Source organism: Equus quagga, chromosome 9 (genome assembly GCF_021613505.1).
Source record: "Equus quagga isolate Etosha38 chromosome 9, UCLA_HA_Equagga_1.0, whole genome shotgun sequence".
Classification (NCBI taxonomy): domain Eukaryota; kingdom Metazoa; phylum Chordata; class Mammalia; order Perissodactyla; family Equidae; genus Equus; species Equus quagga.
Window position 1 is genome coordinate 41,024,062 of NC_060275.1, and position 22,535 is coordinate 41,046,596.

Sequence of the window (22,535 nt, forward strand, 5' to 3'; positions counted from 1 at the left end):
TACAAAAGGTCATTGATATGACTTCAGATTCCAATCACAACCAGCGTTTAAGAAATTACCATTTGTCAACTTTTAATATAGTATTCAAAAAGAATATCCACAATTACCTTTTCCAACTATGAATCTGTGTGAGGTTAGATTTTCTTCTTATCCTTCATCTAAAATAATATATCACAATAGACTGAATGGGGACACATATATGAGAATTTGGTTGTTTCCTATTAAGCCAGACAGTAAAGATTTGCAAAAAAAGTGTAAAACAACATCCCTCTTTTTGCTTAATTTTCTTTTATTTTTGAAAATATAGTTATTTTTCATAAAAATATTATTTATGTTAACATGAATGGGCTTATTATTTTTTAATAATTATTAAAGACATACTTTTAAATCTTCCTATCTTGAATTTCTAATAAGGTAAGATGTGACAAATGTAATACTCATCAGCGAAAGCTCTTTGGGGCCATTGATAATTTTTAAGAGTAAAAATTTGGGTCTTGAGACCCAAAACTTTGAAAACCACTGTTCTAAGAGTTTTAAGTTTTCATGTTAATCATAGCTGGAGATTCAAACTAACTCTAAACCAAGCTCATGTACCAAAGGGCTTATGAAAGAAAACAAGAGGGCGGCCAATTTGGGAGGGAGGCGTCCAAGGAGAGAAAGAGAGCTGTCCTACTGGCCCTCCCTACATTGAGACAGGGCGGCATGTCTCGATGCCCATTGCCATTGGGTGTTTCCAGTGGGTTTCTAGGGAATCACTGGAGAGGCCACACACTTGCCCCCAAATAAAGGATCAGTAATTTGGAAAGCTGTCTCCAGTTGCTGCTTTCCTTTTTATAGACAATATTATACTTCCAGAGGAGCCCAAATTGCTTCCCCTCCTTTATTTTTATTTTTTTACTTCTCCTCCTTTAAAAACAAAAACACAAACAACATTTCACTAATTAGACTTTTACCAAAATAATGATTTATAGTATATCCAGCTATTTACAGAGAAGATCCATTTATAGAAGAATGAAGCGGTTGTAATATATTTTAGGTGAAATCCATGACAAAGAATCCTTTTTAATTTCATTTGCTGGCCATATCGTCGAGTTAATCTTCAAAATGCATGTTGCTAAAAGGGGAAAGAACAATTGATGACTTAATTTCTAAATTTAAAAACTGTCATTTAAATGAATCACAATGAAAGAGTCTAATTTTTAAATGAAGTGCCATCAGCAGTCCCCTGGCATCCCTCCCAGCTGGCAGGCAGCCCCGGCCCTGGCTCCAGGAAGATGCACTGGCCTGCGTTATTCAGATGCTAAAACATTAGGGTGAGCACACACTGCAGCCTCAGAAAGAGGGTCATTCTGATTTAAAATCTATACTAGATCTTGGGGGCTGGCCTTGTGGCCAAGTGGTTAAGTTCGCACGCTCTGCTTCGGCGGCCCAGGGTTTCGCCAGTTCGAATCCTGGGCGTGAACATGGCACCGCTCATCAAGCCATGCTGAGGCGGTGTCCCACATGCCACAACTAGAAGGACCCACAAGTGAAAAAAAAATACACACTTTGTACTGGGGGACTTTGGGAGAAAAAGGAAAAATAAAATCTTTAAAGAAATAAAAATAAAAATAAAAAATAAAATCTATACTAGATCTGAAGGCTCTGTTATCGGTGAATTAACTATAGAAATGCCCCAATGAAGGAAAATGTAAGTTGATTGCCTACTCTTCGAAATGTGTTTAAATGACCCAGAGGCAAAACGGTTCTGTTGTAATATTGTGATGGTTGTGGTTGTGTGTGAGTGTGTGTGTGTGTGTGTGTGTGTCCACTTAATGGCCCCACCATGTCCCTGATACTCTGATAGTTCTCCACTTTATTGACTTCCTTCTTTCTTTCTCTTCTCTGTGTTTTATAATTTTCTTTAATTCCTTCCAATTTTTGCTTCATAATCCGGCCCTTATAATAGTGCTTACATTTTCCAGTTTCCAGAGGAATATTCCAGCAGTCCCATCCACCAGCTAATGGGTCCTCTCCTCCCTAACCACTCCTCCACCTTCCCTACTCCCACCCCTAATTGCATCCCTACTGGCACAGGGGACCACGCCTGCAGGCACAGCTTCAGGCACAGCTTCCGTCAAATTAGCCTACTGGGTCATTGGCTGATCTGTTCCTTTTATTTTGAGACACAAAATAAGCTGGAAATACGTTTTTTAAAAAACAGCTTGCATATATTTTAAGTACTTTTCTAATAAGCCTCTTGAAGTAATTGATCCATTGCCTTATGATTAGCTTTAAATATCTTCTTGTTGAGGAAATATGGGAATAAAACTATTTGCTTTCTGTCCATTGTCATTCTCCATCTTTTGACTAACTTTGCAAGCAAATTTAGTGTCTTGATCTGTTTGTCCACTTAAAAAAAAATCATAGCCTTAAAATATAGTATGTCTTGAATAATCATTTTTCTTAAGAAAATATACTCTTGCTTTAACTAACTGCAGTGTTTTTAGTTTCAGAGATACTTTAATTGAGCGTGTTTTTCCTTTAGTTTCACTAGTAATTTTCAGACTCTATTTTGAATGAAATACACCTGGAGGAAATTTAAAGATTTACTTTTAATTGATGTTCAGATCATATGCCATTTTCTCTGTGCTCTTTTGTGAGTGAGAATACAAATCTGCATATGAACCTCTGTGCTGTCTACTGGTGAGGTACATAGTGGCTGCTGGGGCCCAGGTGAGTTCTGCCCTTCAAAATGGAGGCTTTCCTGCAGGACATGCCCTTCCCCTGAAGGGTGCTGCCTTGCCCAATTATCCATTCCCTCTGGGTGGAGGGGGGAGCCCCAATTCAATGGCTGTTGATGTGGGGAGTACAATGGCCTGGCCTCGTTGCTTCAGTTCAGGATAAGTCTAAGGGGCCATCCCAGCTCCAGAGCTCCCTGTAGGGCAGTGGAGGGCGGGGGTGTGGCAGGCCCTGAGGCCTTAACTGCAATCGCCTCACAGTCCAACGCCCCCCCCCTGCTCAGTCCCGAATCCCTCACTCCACTACAGGAGTTCCCAAGTGCACTCCCCAATAAACATCCTGTATGCAAATATCCATCTCAGAGTCTGCTTCCTGAGACCCATCTGGGACAGGATAGTCTCAAAGTCTATTGCCACTTAGAGATTCTCTGAAGCAAGACTTTAAACCCTCTACTTGAAAACCTTGCCTTAGAGTTACTTACTGCTCATGGAGCCAGAATTAGTTATCTTCTTTAATGGAAAAGCCATAACTATGCCAGTACCCTTTGCTACAAGCCTGAGCTCAACCACCACCAAGACACCTTTGGACCCAACACTGACAGATCATCTGTCCCCTTGATCAGGAAGACTGGCATTTGTAGGCAAAATTAGTTGTGCCTTTTAGGAGCACCACAGACCCTCACTCCAGGAAAAAACGCACAACCATACACAATTTCAGACACAATTATAGGAGGATATTAAACTCCCTCCCCAAAAGTCTCCATGGACTCCAGTTTAAGAACCATTCATTTGTAGTGAAGGGAACAGGAACTATAGTCTCAGAGCAGTTGTCCCCAGTATAGAGAATGAAGAGAAGGTTAAACAAAAAGAAAGAAAGAAAGAAAAGTGTATATTAAAAAAAATCCTAATTCTTCTTCATATGATTCATCGATAGGTTTTGAATAGCCAAATATCAGACTCCACTTACGTTTCTCACAGTCATATCTGCTGTTTTTGAACTTGCGTTTTGACGGTATCTCTTTCTGGTACAATAGACACTGACGAGGGTGACTATGAGCATCAGGGCAAACACACCGGCAGTGGAAGAAGCAGCAATGATAACGGTGTCACGATGGGAGCCTCTCTTCTCACACCTTTCTCCCATGTACCACCAGTCTTCCCCTGACGGACACCTACACATTCAGAGCATGACTCAGAGTTCTCAGCTGATATTTTAAATCTGAAAATCTTCACCATTAAAGATATAGGTCAACATTCAGGTCATTGACATGGATGATGGAATGATTTTGCCCACTCTAGTCCAGAGGGGGATGGTTAGACTGGCACCAGAGGCCAGGCAGGGCCAGTGGATAGGAGCAATGGAATGACTTCTACTCTCGTACTTCAAACAGCAGCTCCGAGGTGGGAAAGGAGGTGAGTGTGGGTAAAGGAGAAAATTTAGTTCTCAGTGTCCCCTCCACCTCCCAGCTAGACACCTTGGTCAAGCTCGTCTCAGAACTTAGGTATCTCCATCTGGAAAATGGAGAGAGTCACACTTAACCACATCAGACTGTTGTCAGGACTTACTAAGACATGTAACTCATAAGGACTTTTTCAGGCAGTTAGAATATAATGTGCTATTTTTTCATAGGCAATTTCATTGTTCTTGTGGCTATCCAAAGTCCCAAATGGAGAGAAAAAAGTAAATATCCTATGAATGGTTATGGGAATCAACTGATTTCACTCACATGAAATATCAGTATTTAATCCTACATCAAGGGAATGATAAAATTTCTAACAAAAGAGTGGGGAGATCTCGTCTGAGTGACCCCCTTACCTGCACTCGGCTTTGCCTTCTCGGACAGTGCAGAGGCCATCATTCTCACATTGGAAGTCTGTGCAAAGTTCACTGATGCCAGGGGTTGGGTTTGGCTCAGTTTGTGTAGAATTAAGGTGGGATATGTCTAAGGAAGGCAGGGGGAGAGCACGGATGGAAATGAGCTTTGCTTTAACAATCATTTGCTCTTTAAGTTTAAAATAGATGCCCAGGTTTCAGATTTGTGAGAAGTTCAGGTAATCTTGAGGCGTAGTCCAGTAACATTCACAGGCATGAAAATAATAAATAGGCAGGTGAAATCTCGCTGGCCTGTGGGGCTACTACAGAACCACATGCTTGCCTGGGCCTAGGCTTGCCTGAGCTTGAAGGGGCCCAAGCCCTTGTTACTGACCCTCGAGGGACAGCCAAAGAGACCAAAGCACAGAAATGCAAGACCACTGATGGGCTATGCCCCAGGTCACAGGTCTCCTACTTGGTGGAGCAAGTTAGCGGATATATGGCGCAAGACACCAGGTCCCTTGACAACCAGGGTTCTGTTCTTTGCAGTGTTTTCCGTTACTTCTGGTACAAAGAGTGTCAAACAGAATTGATGAATATGTGACTTTTTCTCTGCTACATAAAATGTTTTTCTCCCTTGGGAAAAGTTACTCCTCAATAAGTTTTTCTGAGAAATATCATCTAGATTTACTCTAATAGACAATAATGTAAAAATTTCATGGGTTTTACTTGTACCACCTTTCATCACAAACAAGATTCTGATTTACTGAGACATAAGTGGGTCTTTAATAGTAAATGAGTTAAAATCCTACCATACAAAACATGGAAACTACCAGGATTCCTGGAAAATGTATTTATTGGCTTCCATGGCTAAGAAATTTTAGGAAGACAGTAGATTATTCTCACTGCCAAGGTATACATGTGTGTGTGCATATGTATGTATATATATTTAAATGAGACAACAAAGATAGTCCATTTCCAGTTTAATTTCACGTGCTTGTGTGATATTTTTATTTCTGGAATCCTTGAGTATAATCCTAGGATATAATAGCTATACTTCAACTTATTTCTAAAGATGTTTTCTGGCCTAAAGTTTTCCACTATCGCTCCATGTAGTGGTAATTAAATTCTTTATCCAGGAATCATCACTGTTTCTATTTAAATTATTTTCTTATTGCTAATGATTCATACCAAAAAGAAAATCCTAGTCATGCCTATTTCCTCCCACATCTCTATTTAATATACCTAAAAATGGAACCCAGAAGAGCACAATAAATAATCACTGGCCATAACAACAAAACAAATAGCTTATATAAAACTATTTTTATCAACATACCTTCCACTGTCAGTAGGATATAAACGTCATCTCCTTTTATAAAATCTCTGCTTTTCAGCCTCTCATGGGTTATAAAGGCACTGGTTCCATAGCCCCGACCTCTTCTAAATTGAGTTCCATTAGGGAAAAAAGCCACTTCTCCCACATTGGAAGGCCTGTCCCAAAAATAGTTTCCATTATCTGAAAAAGCAATTTATATTAATGGATTGTGTTTAGCATCATCATAGCTTTTGGTGGTAGGAAAGCACAGGCAACGTGAAACACAATTAGGATGGAGCTCAGAATAATTAAATGATGGTATTGACCTGTGATGTATTCGCTGGCAAGTCACGGGAGCTTGTTCATTTTATACTGTCCTAAAAGAAATGAGATGCCTGGCAGAGAGGACCACATTCTGGAACATGAGTGGAGAGGTTCCAAAAGTTTCCTAGGTCGGGTACCATGCCTATACTGACTGACCAGTATAGAAAATCCCCTACGCATTGGAGTCATTCCTTAGTGCCCTTCTGAGTTACAGAAAGTCCTTTTAACTGAGTTAAATCAATATGTTGCTGAGAGAGATTTTAATATTAGCAAAGGACAGTTTATTTCATTAACTGTCCTTCAGGAGTAGAAGACAGTGAGAAGCACTGCTTCTGGGAAAGGTGATGACCTGCCCACCCCTGAGCCATCTGCAACGTCAGTCAGGGAGAAATGTTTTGAAAAGAAAGGGAAGAAATGCTGAACATCAAGTCCTTAGACTTCTCTTTCTGAATATTATTTTTTTCCCTATCAAATTAGGTTTTTTTTTCCTCTGTCGCTCAGGTCCATTCTTTTTGTATATAGAATTCAGATTTGGTGGTAATAATCACCTTGCCATAATTCCATTTTTCCCTTTATTGGATTCCAAGAGGGCAAAGGATTATTGAAATTGGAAATGTGATCATTGCTTTCTGGGTGCTGCTCCTTTTGGAGACTGGAAAGATGGGGAATGACGTCATCACTGGCAAGTCTTCCAGGACTCTTTAATAAGAAGTCATAATCCATTCTCACGCTCTTCCCAACACTCCAGAGTACCTGCTCAATGTCTTCCTTCTCGTCAAAAACCATCCCCCATTAAAACAGCTGAATTGTTTTTGACAGTCCCAATGGCAAGACCAAGGCTGCACAGGTTGTTGCACTCAGCACCTGAGGGCCTCACCACCCCAGGCCCTTCCACAGGCTTCCATGCTTGATCTATAGTGATTCTCATAACACATGTAGGGGGTTTTATTACTGCTCCAGTTTTACTGCTGAGGACATTGGGGCTCCAAGAAATTATTTGCTTAAGGTCACAGAGCTAATGAGAAGCAAACCTTGGATTTGAACCCATGCATGCCAGACTCTAAAACCAACACTCCTTGCACAACACTGGGAATCCAGGTATGGACATCAATTCCTAGGAATATAGTCAGTATTTTCTCCATTTGTTGGCATTGCTGCTGACATCCCTGGCAATCTCTTGCCTGAGAGACTTCCACAACCGCTGAAGCCCTTCCCCCTAAATATCTTTTGTTCCTAAAATTTGGAGCCCAAAATTCCCTGGGTACACGACTGTGCAGTCTCTCATTCCCAAACCATCCATCTCTCCTACAGCAATGATCATGAATTAGCAATAAAGAAAATGAGTCACGAACCGGTGGTCATAAATGGGTCTGTAGTTATACTCCGCTGGTTGGACATACGCTGTCGAATGTCAGGATTTTGATCCAAGAGTGTCATCGTGGCTTGTTGCCAAGGACACGGCCACTGTAATTGATCATCATTGGCTCCAGAGATCAAGTGGAAATATATTCCTGCATTAGTCAAATGGTTTAGATTCAAGAAAATCTGAAAGGCATAACCTTTGGAAGAATAAAATGGAGGGCTATATAGAGTTCCACTTGGGTTGCCAATGAACTGTGTGAAATTCGTTATATGCCAGATATGATGAGGGCACTGTGTTTCTGAAAGATTGATGTCATCAATAGACAGGCCACCCAGTGATGCACCAGTGCCTCTGACCCCTCCAAACGCCACTCTAAATTTGTTGGTCACTTTCAATGTTACATGATAAAGTTGCCAGCTCCCAATAGGTATATCTGCAAAAGAGATATTATTATTTCAAAGAATGCAAAGACTATGAATCATGTGCAAATCAATATTAAAGTTCTAACCTTCATGGACAAATGATCATCCTAGAGCTCCTGATGTCTACAGGTTTGAGGTTTATGGCTTTCTTACTCCTCCAGCCCAGACTCATTTACTTCAAGGTGTTTCTGTGGGGTCGAGCTGCTCTCTGGAATATTTGGATGTTTATCTAGTTGTTTCTCGGATAAGTCACCCTTTCCTAGAGATGGGTGAGTAAACAACAGCATCTAACTTGTGAGTACTCCATGCCCTATTCATGGGTTACTCCCTGCTCTATGTTAGTTAAATGGTCAAGCAAGCCCAATATTCTTACCCTTGTTCCCAAGATTCCTGTGATACTCAGCCAAAGTCTCCTTCAATATATTTATAGTTTGGAATACTTCCTGCACATGCAAAATTTTCAATCAACTTTTTGGCAATATTAAACAAGAATCTACCAAACCCTAGAAAGGCAACATCCTATGATTCACTCCTTGGGTCACTTACAAGTGACTCGACATTGTAAGTGTTATCTGGTATTTAGTACCATCTCCTTTCTCCCCAACCTGCACTTCTTCCTCCACTATATGGCACACGGGGTGCCACCTTGTCTTACTTTCTTATATCACATACCCAGATAAGAAGCAGTACATTAAAAAAATGTCAGAAGCCCCCAGACAGAGAATAGCTGAGGAATTCATGTCAAACTCGTAGTTAACACAATGACTTAAAACTTAAATATGTTGGCACTGAATATGAAACACAATTGCTTGAAAATAAGTTAGAAATATCCAAATTACAGAAAATGCTGTGTTTATGAATAGACTCTAGATTGAACAAAAACCTTTCCTGAGAGCTTTGCTTCGTTATTATCAGTGCTATCAGTTTAAATGCTGGACTCCTAAGCAAGTTTCTTAAGTGCTTTTGTGCTATTGTCTATCAATGATAATACTCACAGGTTACTAAATGGAAAGGAATATATACACACATACATGCACACACATAAGATGTATATTATATATGTAATTTTATATATTATACATGATTACATATATAATGTACATATATAGTATGTGGGTGGGTGTGAGTGTGTGTATATAGATATAGACATAAAGAGATTGAGAATTTCACTGTACGTATTCATGAAGAAAAATATCATCTGTGTTTCAGATTGTTTCTCCTTGTTAAACGGGGGGGGAATGGCATGACATATAGCATAATGTTGATCAATTTTATAATAGGTTTTACTTAATTCATTCAAACCAAGAGGTCAATGTGTGGAGCAGACAGTACTATATCTGCCAGCCCTCAGCCCCTCCCTGCCTCAAGGACCCTCTTAACCATCTGCTTTAATACGTGGTTAACATGACCCACCTCTCTGACACGTGATTGGAATGAAGCATGGGCACCCAATCCTAGAGATACCCTTCCTCCACTCAGGAATTGCTCCAGACGTTGCATTTAATTCAAGTCATAACAATCAGAGTCCTTCACTGGGATTTATTTTCTAAGCTGGAAATTAGAAGAAGAGTCCCTTTTACAGTCTAAAGGCACGTTTGGCAAGACGTAAGCTGGGAAGCGCCAAGGTACAAGTTTATAGACAAAGCCCAGCTCAGATAACATGAGATGTCTCCAGCCATGTTCAGAGACAGGTGCAGTCCTGCCTGAAACCGTTCCTCCCTCGTCCATTCCATAATTTAGTTATATTGAGCCAGTAACTCTTCCCATTTTGCCTAAGCTGGTATCCGTTGTATTTTTATGACTTGCCAAAAACTGACCTCTACTGTGCCAGAGACTTATATACTGTTTCTTAAGTGAGTGTCACATATTAGAGTACACAAAGGGGCCTCATTTTTGCTTCCTGACCACAGCATAAAACAGGGAGGATCAAGTTCTAAGTTGAAAAGCAATGAGTCCATAGCCCCTGCCCTGTTGTAAGTTATTGCATTAAGAGTTAAGACTGCCTCTTACACTCTTTGCCATTGGTCTTAGCAGCATCTTTTCTAACACCATGTCTATTCGGGCGTGGGAAATAAAAGAAAAAAATAAACAAATGGGACTACATCAGATTAAAAAGTTTCTGCAAGCCAAAGGAAACCATGACGAAATGAAAAGACAACCTACCAAGTGGGAGAAAATATTTGCAAATCATATATCTGACAAGGGGTTAATTTCCAAAATATATAAAGATCTCATACAGCTCAACAACAAAAAAACCAAACAACCTGATCAAAAAATGGGCAGAGGTTATGAACAGACATTTTCCCAAAGAAGATATACAGATGGCCAACAGGCACATGAAAAGAGGTTCAACATCACTAATTGTTAGAGAAATGCAAATCAAAACTACAATGAGATACCACCTTACACCTGTCAGAATGGCTATAACTACCGAGACAAAAAATAACAAATGTTGGAGAGGGTGTGGAAAAAAGGGACCCTCACACACTGCTGGTGGAAATGCAAACTGGTGCAGCCACTATGGAAAACAGTATGGAGATTCCTCAAAAAACTAAAAATAGAAATACCATATGATCCAGCTATCCCACTACTGGGCAAAGAATGTGAAATCAACAATACAAAGAGATTTATGCACCCCTATGTTCATTGCAGCGTTATTCACAGTAGCCAAGATGTGGAAGCAACTCAAGTGCCATCGACTGATGAATGGATAAAGAAGATGTGGTATATAAAAACAATGCAATACTACTCAGCCGTAGAAAAAAGACAAAATCATCCCATTTGCAAAAACGTGGATGGACCTTGAGGTTATTATGCTAGGCAAAATAAGCTAGACAGAGAAAGACAAACGCTGTATGATTCCACTCATATGTACAAGATAAACAAACACATGGATATGAGAACAGATTAGTGGTTACCAGAGGGGAAGGGGGTAGAGGCGTGGGAGAAAGGGGTAAGGAGGTACTTATGTGTGATGATGGATAAAAACTAGACTATTGGTGGCGAGCACAGTGCAGTTTATACAGAAACTGATATATAATAATGTACACCTGAAATTATACAATGTTATCAACCAATATGACTTCAATAAAATAATTTAGTAAAAAAAGAGTTAAGACTGCCTCACTGTGAACCCAAACAATGAGACTGCTGATATTGTACCTTTTATTTCTTCCACAAGGGTTAAACTACCATTGACATCATCTGCAGAATACTCCCTGATATAGATGTTCAGTTGGTCATTTTCACTTCCGCTGCTATATAAAAAAAATTGCAAGCACTGAAATCCTCTTTTAGGGTACAGTGTTCTACTTTCCAGCACTGCCATGGCCCCCACATTTACAGAGCTACTGTCGAAATGCATGAAGAAACCAGAACCTGTTAAGAGGACAAAAGCAGAATTGAGAGAAAACAGATATTGGATATAGGATTGCATATTCTGTGGGCACTATAGGTCCACTTAGTTCCCACTGTATTGGGCATTTAAATATGGGTCTAGGAACAAGCATTTTATGAAAGAGACAACACGAGGCTACCTTTTTCTTACAACAGATGTTAGTTTTCAAAAACAGAAAAAAGTATCACCTATCTGGTTTAGCGTCTCTCTCTCTCTCTCTCTCCCTCCTTCCCTGCCTCCCTCCCACATTCCCTCCCTCCTTTCCTCTCTCCTTCCTTCTGGCCTGCGTATGACCACTATCCACTACCCAAATCTGCATTTAAAAAGAAAAATATTTTTTATTGAAATATATTTGACATATATCCTGTGTAAATTTAAGGTGTGCAACATGTTAATTTAATACACTTATATTGTAATATGATTGCCATTATAGTGATAATTAGCACCTCTATCATGTAACATAATAGTCATTTCTTTTTAGTGGTTGGAATAATTAAGTTCTAGTCTCTTAGCAAGTTTGGTGATTATGATACAACATTGTTATCTACATTCACTATGTTGTGCAATAGATCTCTAGGGCTTATTTACTACTCATTGCAAGTTTGTATTCTTAAACAACATTTGTTCCATACTCCTCCCCCCCCAAAAAAAGAACAAGAAAAAGAAAAGGAAAGGCACTTCATTATTAGAGAGTAACTCCTGCCTAGACCACCTGAGCTGTCACGTGCAGGGGTGGAAAAATTTCCCCTTCTTCTCTTCCAGGTTCTTTACCTGGTCTAATATTTAAATGGATATAACACAGATTAAAAAGAGAAAAACAAATTTAATTATGTACACACAGGGGACACTAAAGATATGAAGACTCAAAGGGCAGCCAGGTAATCGAGGCTTATATAACATCCTGAGGTGAGAAAGGGGCTAGGGGTCTGGAGGCACAAAGGGGAGCAAAGGCAGAGGTGTTTGGGAAACAAAGATTGTCCTGTTGGGCAGATACATTTCTTAGATAAAAAGGTATCTCTGGTAACAGCTTTCTTCCTGGTACAGGCCCCCTTTCCGATGTAAATTTCGGCACGTATGGGAGAGGTAAAGAGCTTTCCTGAATCTGCTGGATTTTGATTGCCTTTAGCTCAAAATAATCCTTATGCCAAAGAGAAATCTTTTAGGGTGGCAAAACCTGCTCCCCTCCATAAGCAATGGCCCTGAGTGCTGAAGTCTAGTTTTCGTTTTTTGTTTTTTGGTTTTTTTTAAGATTTTATTTTTTCCTTTTTCTCCCCAAAGCCCCCCGGTACATAGTTATATAATCTTCGTTGTGGGTCCTTCTAGTTGTGGCAGGTGGGACACTGCCTCAGCGTGGTTTGATGAGCAGTGCCATGTCCGCGCCGAGGATTTGAACCAACGAAACACTGGGCCGTCAGACGCCGCGGAGCGCGCGAACTTAACCACTCGGCAACGGGGCCAGCCCCCTGAAGTCTAGTTTTACACATTTGCTGCCAAAAATGAGCAAATAAATAAAAATTTGGTACTTGTAGCCAAATAAAGGACTATCTAGTTCAAAACAAAACTACAATGGCAGAGAATACTCATCTGAATAAAATTAAATAATTGTACTTTGTACCTTCACTTTAAGTATTTTTTTAACAGGAGGATGTAATCACAACCAGCTGAAATTCTGAAATTGATTAATGCACAGCCTATTGCCTTTCACTGGAAATTCTCTTGTATTCTGCAAGCTTCTAGAAAAAAATCCTTTACCCCCAACATAAGAGTCCTTCAGGAGGGACAGTCCCTTCTGCTGTGGGCACATACTATGGGTGAAGGCTTCACGGAGCCCAGCTCTGACTCATAGGAAGAAAAGCAAATACAGATAGTAAAAGCAAAGAAATTAACCACACCCTGATAACGCACAGAACCGAGTCCTTAGTAGCAACCTCATGGGTTATCGCCAGTAATTCTTATGGAAATTAGAAATAAATTATCAGTCTTTCATAGCAAAGGGAAAGGCTGGAAGCACTGAGAGTAAAATCTAGAAATATCTCCCTCCTGTTACCTTTGCACTGGCCCATGTTAGAGTGGTCGCTGTCTGGTCCCCTGGGAACTTGTGAAACCCGCTGCCAGTCAGCATTATCACCTGAACTTTGAATCATACCACACACGTTTTCCAGTTCAAAATCGCATGAGTCCATAAAGCTCAAGGAAGAGGCTACAAAAGCAAAAGAACAATTATTGACACTCATACTACGTGATCATCTAAGTAATAAAAACTGAGCTTATCACAGAAGTACTAGGAATGCCAGAATGCTGTGAAAGGGGACAGCTTGCTGATTCTGGTGATGGTATCTTGGAGGCCTCTTGATGTCTGCAGAACCAAGACATCAATCAATTCCAGACATCTGAATAAGCTGCCTGATCTAAGTCTTTTTATTAAATTATCAAATTATAGAAATCTGAGTCTAACCTCCTCTAGCTATTCAGATTATTAAGCCACAACCCAGATTATTTGATCCCATTTATGTTATGGCTGTACACCCTATTTTGGGTGAAAAGAGTTTGATTATCAAGTTGGCCCACATTTGAATTAGAATTGGCTTCAAAAACCTGCGTGGGGCATGTTCCTACAGGAGCCAATTTGTTTTTATATCTGAAAGCCTGATCTTTTGAGAAGAAAAATGCTGCTTCCGAGTTGTAGACTGGGATCTGGGTGCCATTCTGCTATTTTTTTCTGAATATCAAACTTCAACTATCAAATAATAATTGTCAAACTATAATTCCAGAAAACCCAGAAATATTCAGCAAAATGGCACAAAGCATAATTTTTCCCACCTAGCAGAGAGAAACAGAAGTCATTTCAAAGAACCTGTCACATACAACAGTTATACAGCCGGTTCAACTTTAGGAGATCATAGTCACTGAAATCCATGCGTTGGCCGATCACATCCGCGAAGTCTGAGATTTTTGTTACGATTGTTGGTTCTGTCCCATTTTGGAATGCTGTTTTACTGTAGTGCATTACTGAAGTGTAGTCATAGGGAACATTCAGAGAGTCAGATACTTGGTCATCATAGGTGTTAAAATTGTGCTCTCTACCTAAACAATAAGTAAGAAATCTTTAATTACTTGATGTTCACAAAATTCAGGTCATCTTAGTCCAAATACTGTTACCTTTGAAACGGAGACTGTAACAAACACAGTGCAACCTTTGCTACAACTGCTCTATGGTATTTCAAGAGTGTTCCATATAGTCCTATTCTAGAATATAATATTCAAGCTTAGAACTGTGATACCAGCGGTCATGCCGAACGTATCTAAGGTTTCATTACAGCCCCCAATTGGGCATTAGCATTTGACCTAAGGTTCTAAGAGCTGCTAATGGAAAGGAGGATTCTAAAAGATGTCGCTGAAACAGTAAGAGTCATCGGTAGGCGATGATGGGAGGGCATCCATAGCAGATGGAGATGAAAGTAAGAGGACTTGGGGAGGTGTGATGGGAAAGGACTGGAGAATGATAGCATAGAGTCATTAGAAAGGAGTGACATAGTCAAGGATTTCATGGTTAGTGAAATATGTGTAGATGTATTTAAAATGAATACATTTAGAGAAGATGCCTGGCTGCTTAGCATCATACTAATGGACAACTGATTGTGACTTGAAATTGGTTGATTTTGTGGTCACAGTGAGGTGGATCTGATGTTCAGAGCATACAGATGTGTTATCGAATGTAGGTGGAAGTTTCTACCTAAAATAAGACTTTGGGCAACCTAAAGTGTGTGGCCATGGATTAAAACTAAACACTTCTCTTGCTCTTTCAGTCTGCTGCTATGCCATACGCCAGTTGAGATCACCAGACACTAGGGCGGATGGTAAGGTGCAAGAGCCGCGATGTTAAGACTGTGATGTCAGGGGCCTCAGCACAGGGCACTCCTCACAGAACCTCACATGATAGCAACGCCATTCCATCAGCCATACCCTACAGAGGCAGGACAGACGGGGAAACGAAGTGTCACTGTGGAAAACATGAGTTCTAGTCAGACATGGTTATTAAAACCCTTCTGACTTTGAGTACAAAGTCACAAAAAGTTTGAGCTGTTCAACTACTGCAGTGTTTCTCCATATGGCCTCCATGGAACAATAAACCTGAATACTCCACAAAAAGAAAAAAAAGACCATGATCAAGTCACTTCGGGAAATGCTTCTCTACTTGGAGATTTACAATTCGTGTCAGTCTAACAAAGACTCTGAACAGGAAGCAGTATAAATAACTGTAAGTTTAATTTCTTTTAACCTAGCGTTTCCCAAACTAATTTGACCACAGATCTCTTTCCATACACTGGTGAACACATTGTGGAACAGAGCTCCATAACACCTGCTTTGGGAAACACTAGTTTCTAAGATCACATCCAGCTCAAACTAGGTTTCAGGGACACTGTGCCCCAACAAACTTCAGGCACTTCAACTCATGTTGCGTCAGAGCTAAATGAAGTAAGATATCACAACATAGAGTTTTCCCATTATTAACAGTCGGCACAGATGGTAGGAGAGGGCACATGCTTAGAAATTCAGTCTTTAAGTAAAAAATATAAGAAAGCAAGAGAAATGTACCTGACAGAATTCTGTCCCAAATTATGCTGACATAGTCATCCCGATCAGAACGTGACTGCTCATGCCAGAACCCCAGTGCGTGGAGGAACTCGTGTTGAACCGTTGCTATTCTGTCACAGTTTTCCCCAATGGAGAGCTCTTGCCTCCCAACACGCCTATTTCCCACGTAAGACCAGCAACTAACAGGAGAGTCACAGGAGAAAGGGGTGAGGGTGTTATAATGATGGAGGTTGAGGTCTCCGGGCAGAATCTCCAGTGCCTAGTCTCCTTAGTTACCCTCCCAGATCCTTCACTCTTACGTCTGTACACTGTATGCTTCTCTTGTAACCCTGGTGAGGTATGAAAAACTTTGCAGACCAGATGGTCCCAGGAGAACTTGCCCTGGCACCAAATATTACACAGAAGTCAGCCTAGTCCTGATTTTTCCCGGAAAGTTCAGTCTTTTCAGATCGTCCTCGGTATGATGATAACCACTAATAAGGGTTTTATAGAGACAGCAACCACTGGGAATTGCTGAGCTCCAGGCAAATAATACTGTCACCTTCTTAACTCAAGCAATAAAGTGTACTTAAAATAAATTTAAATACACTGTGCATGCACACACACACACATGTTTTACTTAAAGGGGGAAATAAGGAGTATGTTAACCATAAGCAGCCAAAGTTCCCAAAGTTGTGGGTTGGATGCATGCAATCCCATCCTCCTTTTCTTAGCATTGGTAGTCTGGTTGCATGTATGAAAATATCATTTTTATGGCTAGAGAACCCAGATACAAATTGTCTTGTACTGTCCAGTAAATAGCAAAGGAAGCCCCCAGCCCACCCTCAAGGTCAGGGCCTATGGCAATTGCCGTGATATGCCACAGCTGCACAGTTCTCGTTCCAGGCCTTAGAAGACAAACTCTTCAGCTCACCCGCTGTCCTTGATCACTGCTATATAGTTAGCTTCTCCAGCCCAAGGCTTGAAGTCAATGCATGTTTTCAGGCGATAACGTTCAAATGCATTGAGGATAACTCCCTTAGCATTCATGTCTGAAGGAGGAAAACAAACAAAAGTACACTTACTAAAATTATCGCCATTGAACAATTCACCCTGGAAATAGGCCACACAACATATTGCTTATTGTGAGTTAGTTCTAATATGAATGTTTGGCGTTTTATTTTTACAAAGCTTGGTATTCGGTGCCAATTAAGTATCATATACAAGTATTTGATTGTCCTTCAGATCCCTTATTTCACCCTGTGTTTATCTTCTGGAGCCATTAGAGGTGCATTACTGAACAGTAAGCAAAGGCATCTCCTTACCTCAGAGAACATATGCATTGGATCACAGGCAACCAAAATGAACAAGCACTGTCATGTGCTTCATCTGTGAAGCTGAACTGTGTATTTATGGCCTCAAAGTGGAGCTTTTAATCTGAGGACCTTGAGATGGGAGGGTCCCTGAATATTCTGAAATAATATGCAAAGTATCTATGTCTATATCTGTATCTCTATCTATATCTATGTCTATCTACATCTTCAAATTGCATTCTCTGGGGAGAGCGTTCATAAGATTCACAAGTGAATTCAGGGCCCAAAATAGGGTTAAGGATCATTGCTTTGAAGCTGAGTGATGCTAACAGGTCGGACAGACATGGAGCTCAAAAAAGCAGAGGCATGAAAGCAACAAAGACATGCAGGAAAAGAAACTGGCAACCTGGAGGGAGGGGCTGTATAAGATGTACGTGGAGAGATCATCACAAATGGGGTGGCATACCGGGAAGTGAAGGGTGCTGGCCTCAGGGAGGCGGGAGGCAGTATGGCAGAGTGGAAAGTACTTGGACTCTGGAACCAGACACACCTAAGTCCTCACCACTTACTTTTGACATGTTACCTTGGTTAATTGGATTCACTTTTGGAGGCTTGGTATCGTCATTTAATCATGATGAAGTCAACTTTACAGGAATATTGTGAGGATGGGGAGAAAGTAGAGGTGAAGTTCTAAGTAAAAGGAGCATTTATCAAATATTCATTTCCTTCCTCCCCTCTTACTTGACCATTGCACAGGCATTTAAAGAATTACTCGGAACTCCTCTGTCCAGGCAGGAGAAGGTCAAGAACAGCATTCACACAAGTAAGGCCCTAAAATCCACGCATCGATGAGAGGCACTCAGAATTCAGCCTTTTACAATACCACACAAATAACACATTTGGTTATAAACAAGTTAGAAAATGCATATGAACAAAAAGGAAATTTAAAATCCTACCCCCCAGGAATAATCAACCACCCTTATCATGTTTTTTGCTTATGAATACATACATACATAATACACATATATTTTTATTAAAAATAAAATCACAGGCTTCGTAACAGTCTGTAAACTTCTTTTTCACTAAATAACACGTCATTAAAATCTTCATCAATGTTGTTTTTATTATCTTAACGGCTACATTATACAGTTGTAACATATGGAAGTAACTTCCTGTTGTCAAATATTTAAATTATTTCCAAATTTTCTGTACTATAAATATCACGTTTGGATCACTATTTCAAATCTAACACTTCCTTAAAATAAGGCGTGATAATACCGACCGCTATGTGACTATTTTCGTAGTGAATGTGAAAGCAGCATGCTGGTTTTTATCAAACTTAATGAAGATAGTTTCTACCCCGCACTGAATTGTTTTGAGAATCAAATAAGGGAACAAATGTGAAAGTTCTGTGAAAAGCATAGCCCTCTCCCAAGATAAGATTTTCATTTCCCATGTGCCTTTATTTACTGAGGGCCTTTTAATTCACTTTGCATCCTAGACGTGGATGAGCTCCACCTGGGATCATGTTATTTCAATCCCAAGGCTCCAAAGGATAAGGCAGGTCCTGGACAAGCTTAGGAGTTAAGCAAGCAGCTGTTCAGGATTATTTTCCCCTCCTTAGCCTCTTCAGTTCCTAGCACCTTGACCTTCATTTCCATCTCCACCTCTTTTACTGCCATCCTCCAACCCCCCCACCACCCCATCCCCCACCTCAGATCTGGCACTCAGGCGAGGAATTTTAACTTATTCAGTGGAAGCTACACATGGCTGCTTCAAGCATTACGCCTTTCAGGGGAGTTGCATCGATCAGCCAGACAACACCTGAAGTTTCAGCTAAAAGACTAAAGCCCTACTGGCAGAATTTCATGTCGGTCCACCAGAATTTGAGTAATAGTGATTTCTGGAATACCTCTGGAAAACCCTTCATAGGTATTTACTTTTGCTACGTGTAAGAGTGGCCTTGCTTAGTGATTTTCTTAGTCGGAGTCATTTGAAGATGGTATAAATTTCTGAAATGTGAGGAAATACTCGTCTCATTTTAAACATAGAGAATAAGTTCACTGCTACGATATTAAACATAGGTAAAGTATTTTCTAAATAAGAAAGAATCAAAATCATAGAACTGAAAAAATGGCCTATAAAAATTTGAAGTTTAATTGTATTATAAAACTATATAACATGAAACAATGCAATAATATTAAGTGAAAGAAAGCGGAACAAAAAATTTAAAACACTACAGTTATAACTATGTAAAAATGTTCACAGTTTGGATGGTAGGATCTGAGCTGAACTGTTTACTTCATACATATATGTTTATCAATTTATTTTTAAAAATATTAACTGCTTATAATATGCCAGAGACTATGCCAAGCCTCAGATTTGCAAGATGAAAAATGGCTCCTGTCCTCAGGGCATTCACTATGTTGTTTTATAAGGTTATTTAAAAACAAGTATATAAAGTTCATAAAGTTACAATAGCTTTGGTTACAATACATGGCAAAAATAGACTAAGAGATACAGTCATATTAAAGCTCACTGATCTTTCATGGAACACAAGAGAATAATTTTTTTTTAATTTTATATATATATAATTTAAAAACACAAGTACTTTTAAAATTTTTTAATCAAAGATTAAAACAAAAAAATATTTAAAATCTTTCAGATTCCCCCTGATTCCGAAAGTCAATGAACATCTTTCTCCTTTCATGTTACAGCTTCCAACCCTTCCAAACTGTTGCTGTGGCATTTTCTCCCTACTCTTGGTTTTTCATCCATGTTTCTGGCCAGTCCTCCCCTCTCAATAACTTCTATCAGATCCTCTCTTCTCAATAACTTCTATAAGATCCTCCATCTATTCCAATTCCAAAAAGTTGTTGCCCAGGCTGAATTCCATTCTCAGTCATCTTCTTACTCAATACAATCTTCTTGGGTCATTCAATGAGATCCAATTATCTAAAGAGTACTTGTGAGAGAAGCTCATTCATACCCATGGCTTCAATCTTCTCCTACATCCTAATAACTCCCAAATATTTCTCTATCTTGAACAACAAGGCCATACACCAACACTTTATATGATACCTCCGCCTCAGTGAGCCTGATGCATTTCAAATTCTGCATGCCAAAAACTAATTTCCACCACACTTCTCTATCTCACCCTCTTTGAGCTATATTCCCTATTCTTGTTAAAGGCACTACCATCCACCCAGTTGCCTTTGTTTAAAAACAGGTACATAAAGACTGAATCCTGAGCACTGGCATTTCGTTACCTAGACTGATCTTATTCTTTTTTTTTTTTTTTTTTGGAAGATTAGCCCTGAGCTAACTTCTGCTGCCAGCCCTCCTCTTTTTGCTGAAGAAGACTGGCCCTGAGCTAACATCTGTGCCCATCTTCCTCTACTTTATATGTGGGATGTCTGCCACAGCATGGCTTGACAAGCAGTGTGTAGTTCTGCAGCTGGGATCTGAACCAGCAAACCCCAGGCCACTGAAGCAGAATGTGCACATTTAACCACTGTGCCACCGGGCTGGCCCCTAGACCCATCTAGTTCTTGACCTCTTGCAGTCAATCACCAAATCAAACAACTGCCTCCTAAGTCTCTCGGAGTTATCCGTTTATGTCTATCCTCACCGAGAGAGTCTTGGTTTAGAAACTCTTCAGTTCTTCCCTGAATTTCTTCAGTAGTCTCCTAATTGACCTCCTTATTGCTTTCTGCCCCTCTAATAATACATCTTCTATACTGCAACCAGCACGATAACAGTCTCACTTCCACATTAAAGCTTTTGGAGGCTCCACGTTATCATCAGTATACACACCAAGTTCTTTAACACGGGAAAGACTCCTTCCCAGTCTGGGTCCTGCCTACATGTTCAATCTCATTATCTCCCCACTTCCAACTGAAATTCCAGCTACGGGTTTTCTCCCTTCCGCATGCCTTCGCACATAGTGATCCATCTGCCTAGACCACCTTTCCCTTGCTATCAGAGGCTGCACTAGCCCACCTGCTGCCTTTCTGGGACTTAGAAAGAAGCATCTCATTTGGGCAGATGCTGCATGTGTTGGCTTGGCCAGTGAATGAATAGCACTTCACGCAAAGAAACGAATGCCTTCTGATGAACAGAATGCAAACTTGATTTCAGTCCCATTTGTTCCCTCTCCCAGGCGCCTACATGTGGTGTCCAACTTGATGACTTTCTTGACAGGCCTGTTGCAGAGTGTCACCTGCTCCCCAATACATATGCCTTTATATCTAGGTTGAGTTAAATGCCCCTCCAACACGCTTCCATAACTCTTTGAACATGTTACTAATCATGCTGTTTATTCCATTCTATTATAATTAGCTTTTGATTTATCTGAATCTCTACTGAAATGTGTGATCTTTAAGGAGAAGTTTACCAAGCAGCAGTTCCTAAACTGGTGCTGGTAACTGACATCATTTTTGCTAGTCCGTAAATAAAATGAGATCCATGGTTAGAGTTTTCCATTACAATTAAATTTCTTCTTTAGACAAATTGTCCTTAGTTATGGATTCACTTTTTCTGACTTTCTAGTATTAAAATATTTATTTTATGAAAAGATGATGGTAAAAGATAGTGGGTTCTTGCTCTTATTTAAGTTCCTGACTTGGCAAAATAAAACATCGGTAAAACAATGCTGCTCTCTAAAGTTTCCTTTGGTTGGTTGTTTAATATTTTTTACTCACGTGTAAAATCTGAACATGTGGGAAACCACAGCTTTAGAATAAAGACTCACTCCCTAATCTTTATGTCCCAAGCATCCAATACAGAGTAGGCTGTCCATGAATGTTGGTTGAATTAATCTCTTTATTGGTTCAAACTCAGCAAATATTTCAGACATCATTTAGGTTCTTTTCATTGTTCATTTTTCGTACTTCTTTAAGTAAATGTACATAGCCACACAAAGCAACAAACGAATAAACAAACCCTTAAAGACCATGCGATCCTACACTTGGAAATATTGTGATCAAATTCTGTCAGGGACATACATTAGTTATGGACACTCCAATGTGTATACTAACCCAAGCTATCTTCTAGAACATATGGAATGGTATGAGGCCATCTGTATGTTTCTCCAATGATGGAATTTCTATCTTGTGTCTATAGAAAATAAATGTGAAAGAGTTAACTAAATAAATCAGGCAAAAACTTATGAAACAATCAAAAGTTAATCTAGAAATAAATCAAGTTTAAAGCTTTCCCAGCCAGCCTAAACAAATTGCAGGTGTGTGTGCATGTGTGTGTGTCTACCCCTACTTTTATCGTATCCTATCAG

General features: G+C 39.9%; 1 protein-coding gene across 6 annotated transcripts in view; it reads right to left on the reverse strand.

Annotated features, from left to right (window-relative positions):
• Window positions 1-350: 350 nt before the first annotated feature.
• The window catches only part of MEP1B (meprin A subunit beta), a 30,493-nt gene continuing 8,308 nt past the window's right edge, over window positions 351-22,535 (reverse strand). For all 6 annotated transcript variants that reach the window (XM_046672441.1, XM_046672442.1, XM_046672439.1 and 3 more), the window contains 11 exons: window positions 22,282-22,360; window positions 16,864-16,981; window positions 15,951-16,129; window positions 14,220-14,438; window positions 13,402-13,554; window positions 11,120-11,335; window positions 7,525-7,968; window positions 5,870-6,049; window positions 4,537-4,663; window positions 3,688-3,892; window positions 351-1,114 (listed from right to left, as the gene is read on the reverse strand). In XM_046672441.1, the coding sequence (XP_046528397.1) occupies window positions 1,100-1,114; window positions 3,688-3,892; window positions 4,537-4,663; window positions 5,870-6,049; window positions 7,525-7,968; window positions 11,120-11,335; window positions 13,402-13,554; window positions 14,220-14,438; window positions 15,951-16,129; window positions 16,864-16,981; window positions 22,282-22,360 (1,935 nt within the window). In that variant the 3' untranslated portion in view covers window positions 351-1,099. The remainder of the gene's footprint in view (window positions 1,115-3,687; window positions 3,893-4,536; window positions 4,664-5,869; window positions 6,050-7,524; window positions 7,969-11,119; window positions 11,336-13,401; window positions 13,555-14,219; window positions 14,439-15,950; window positions 16,130-16,863; window positions 16,982-22,281; window positions 22,361-22,535) is intronic.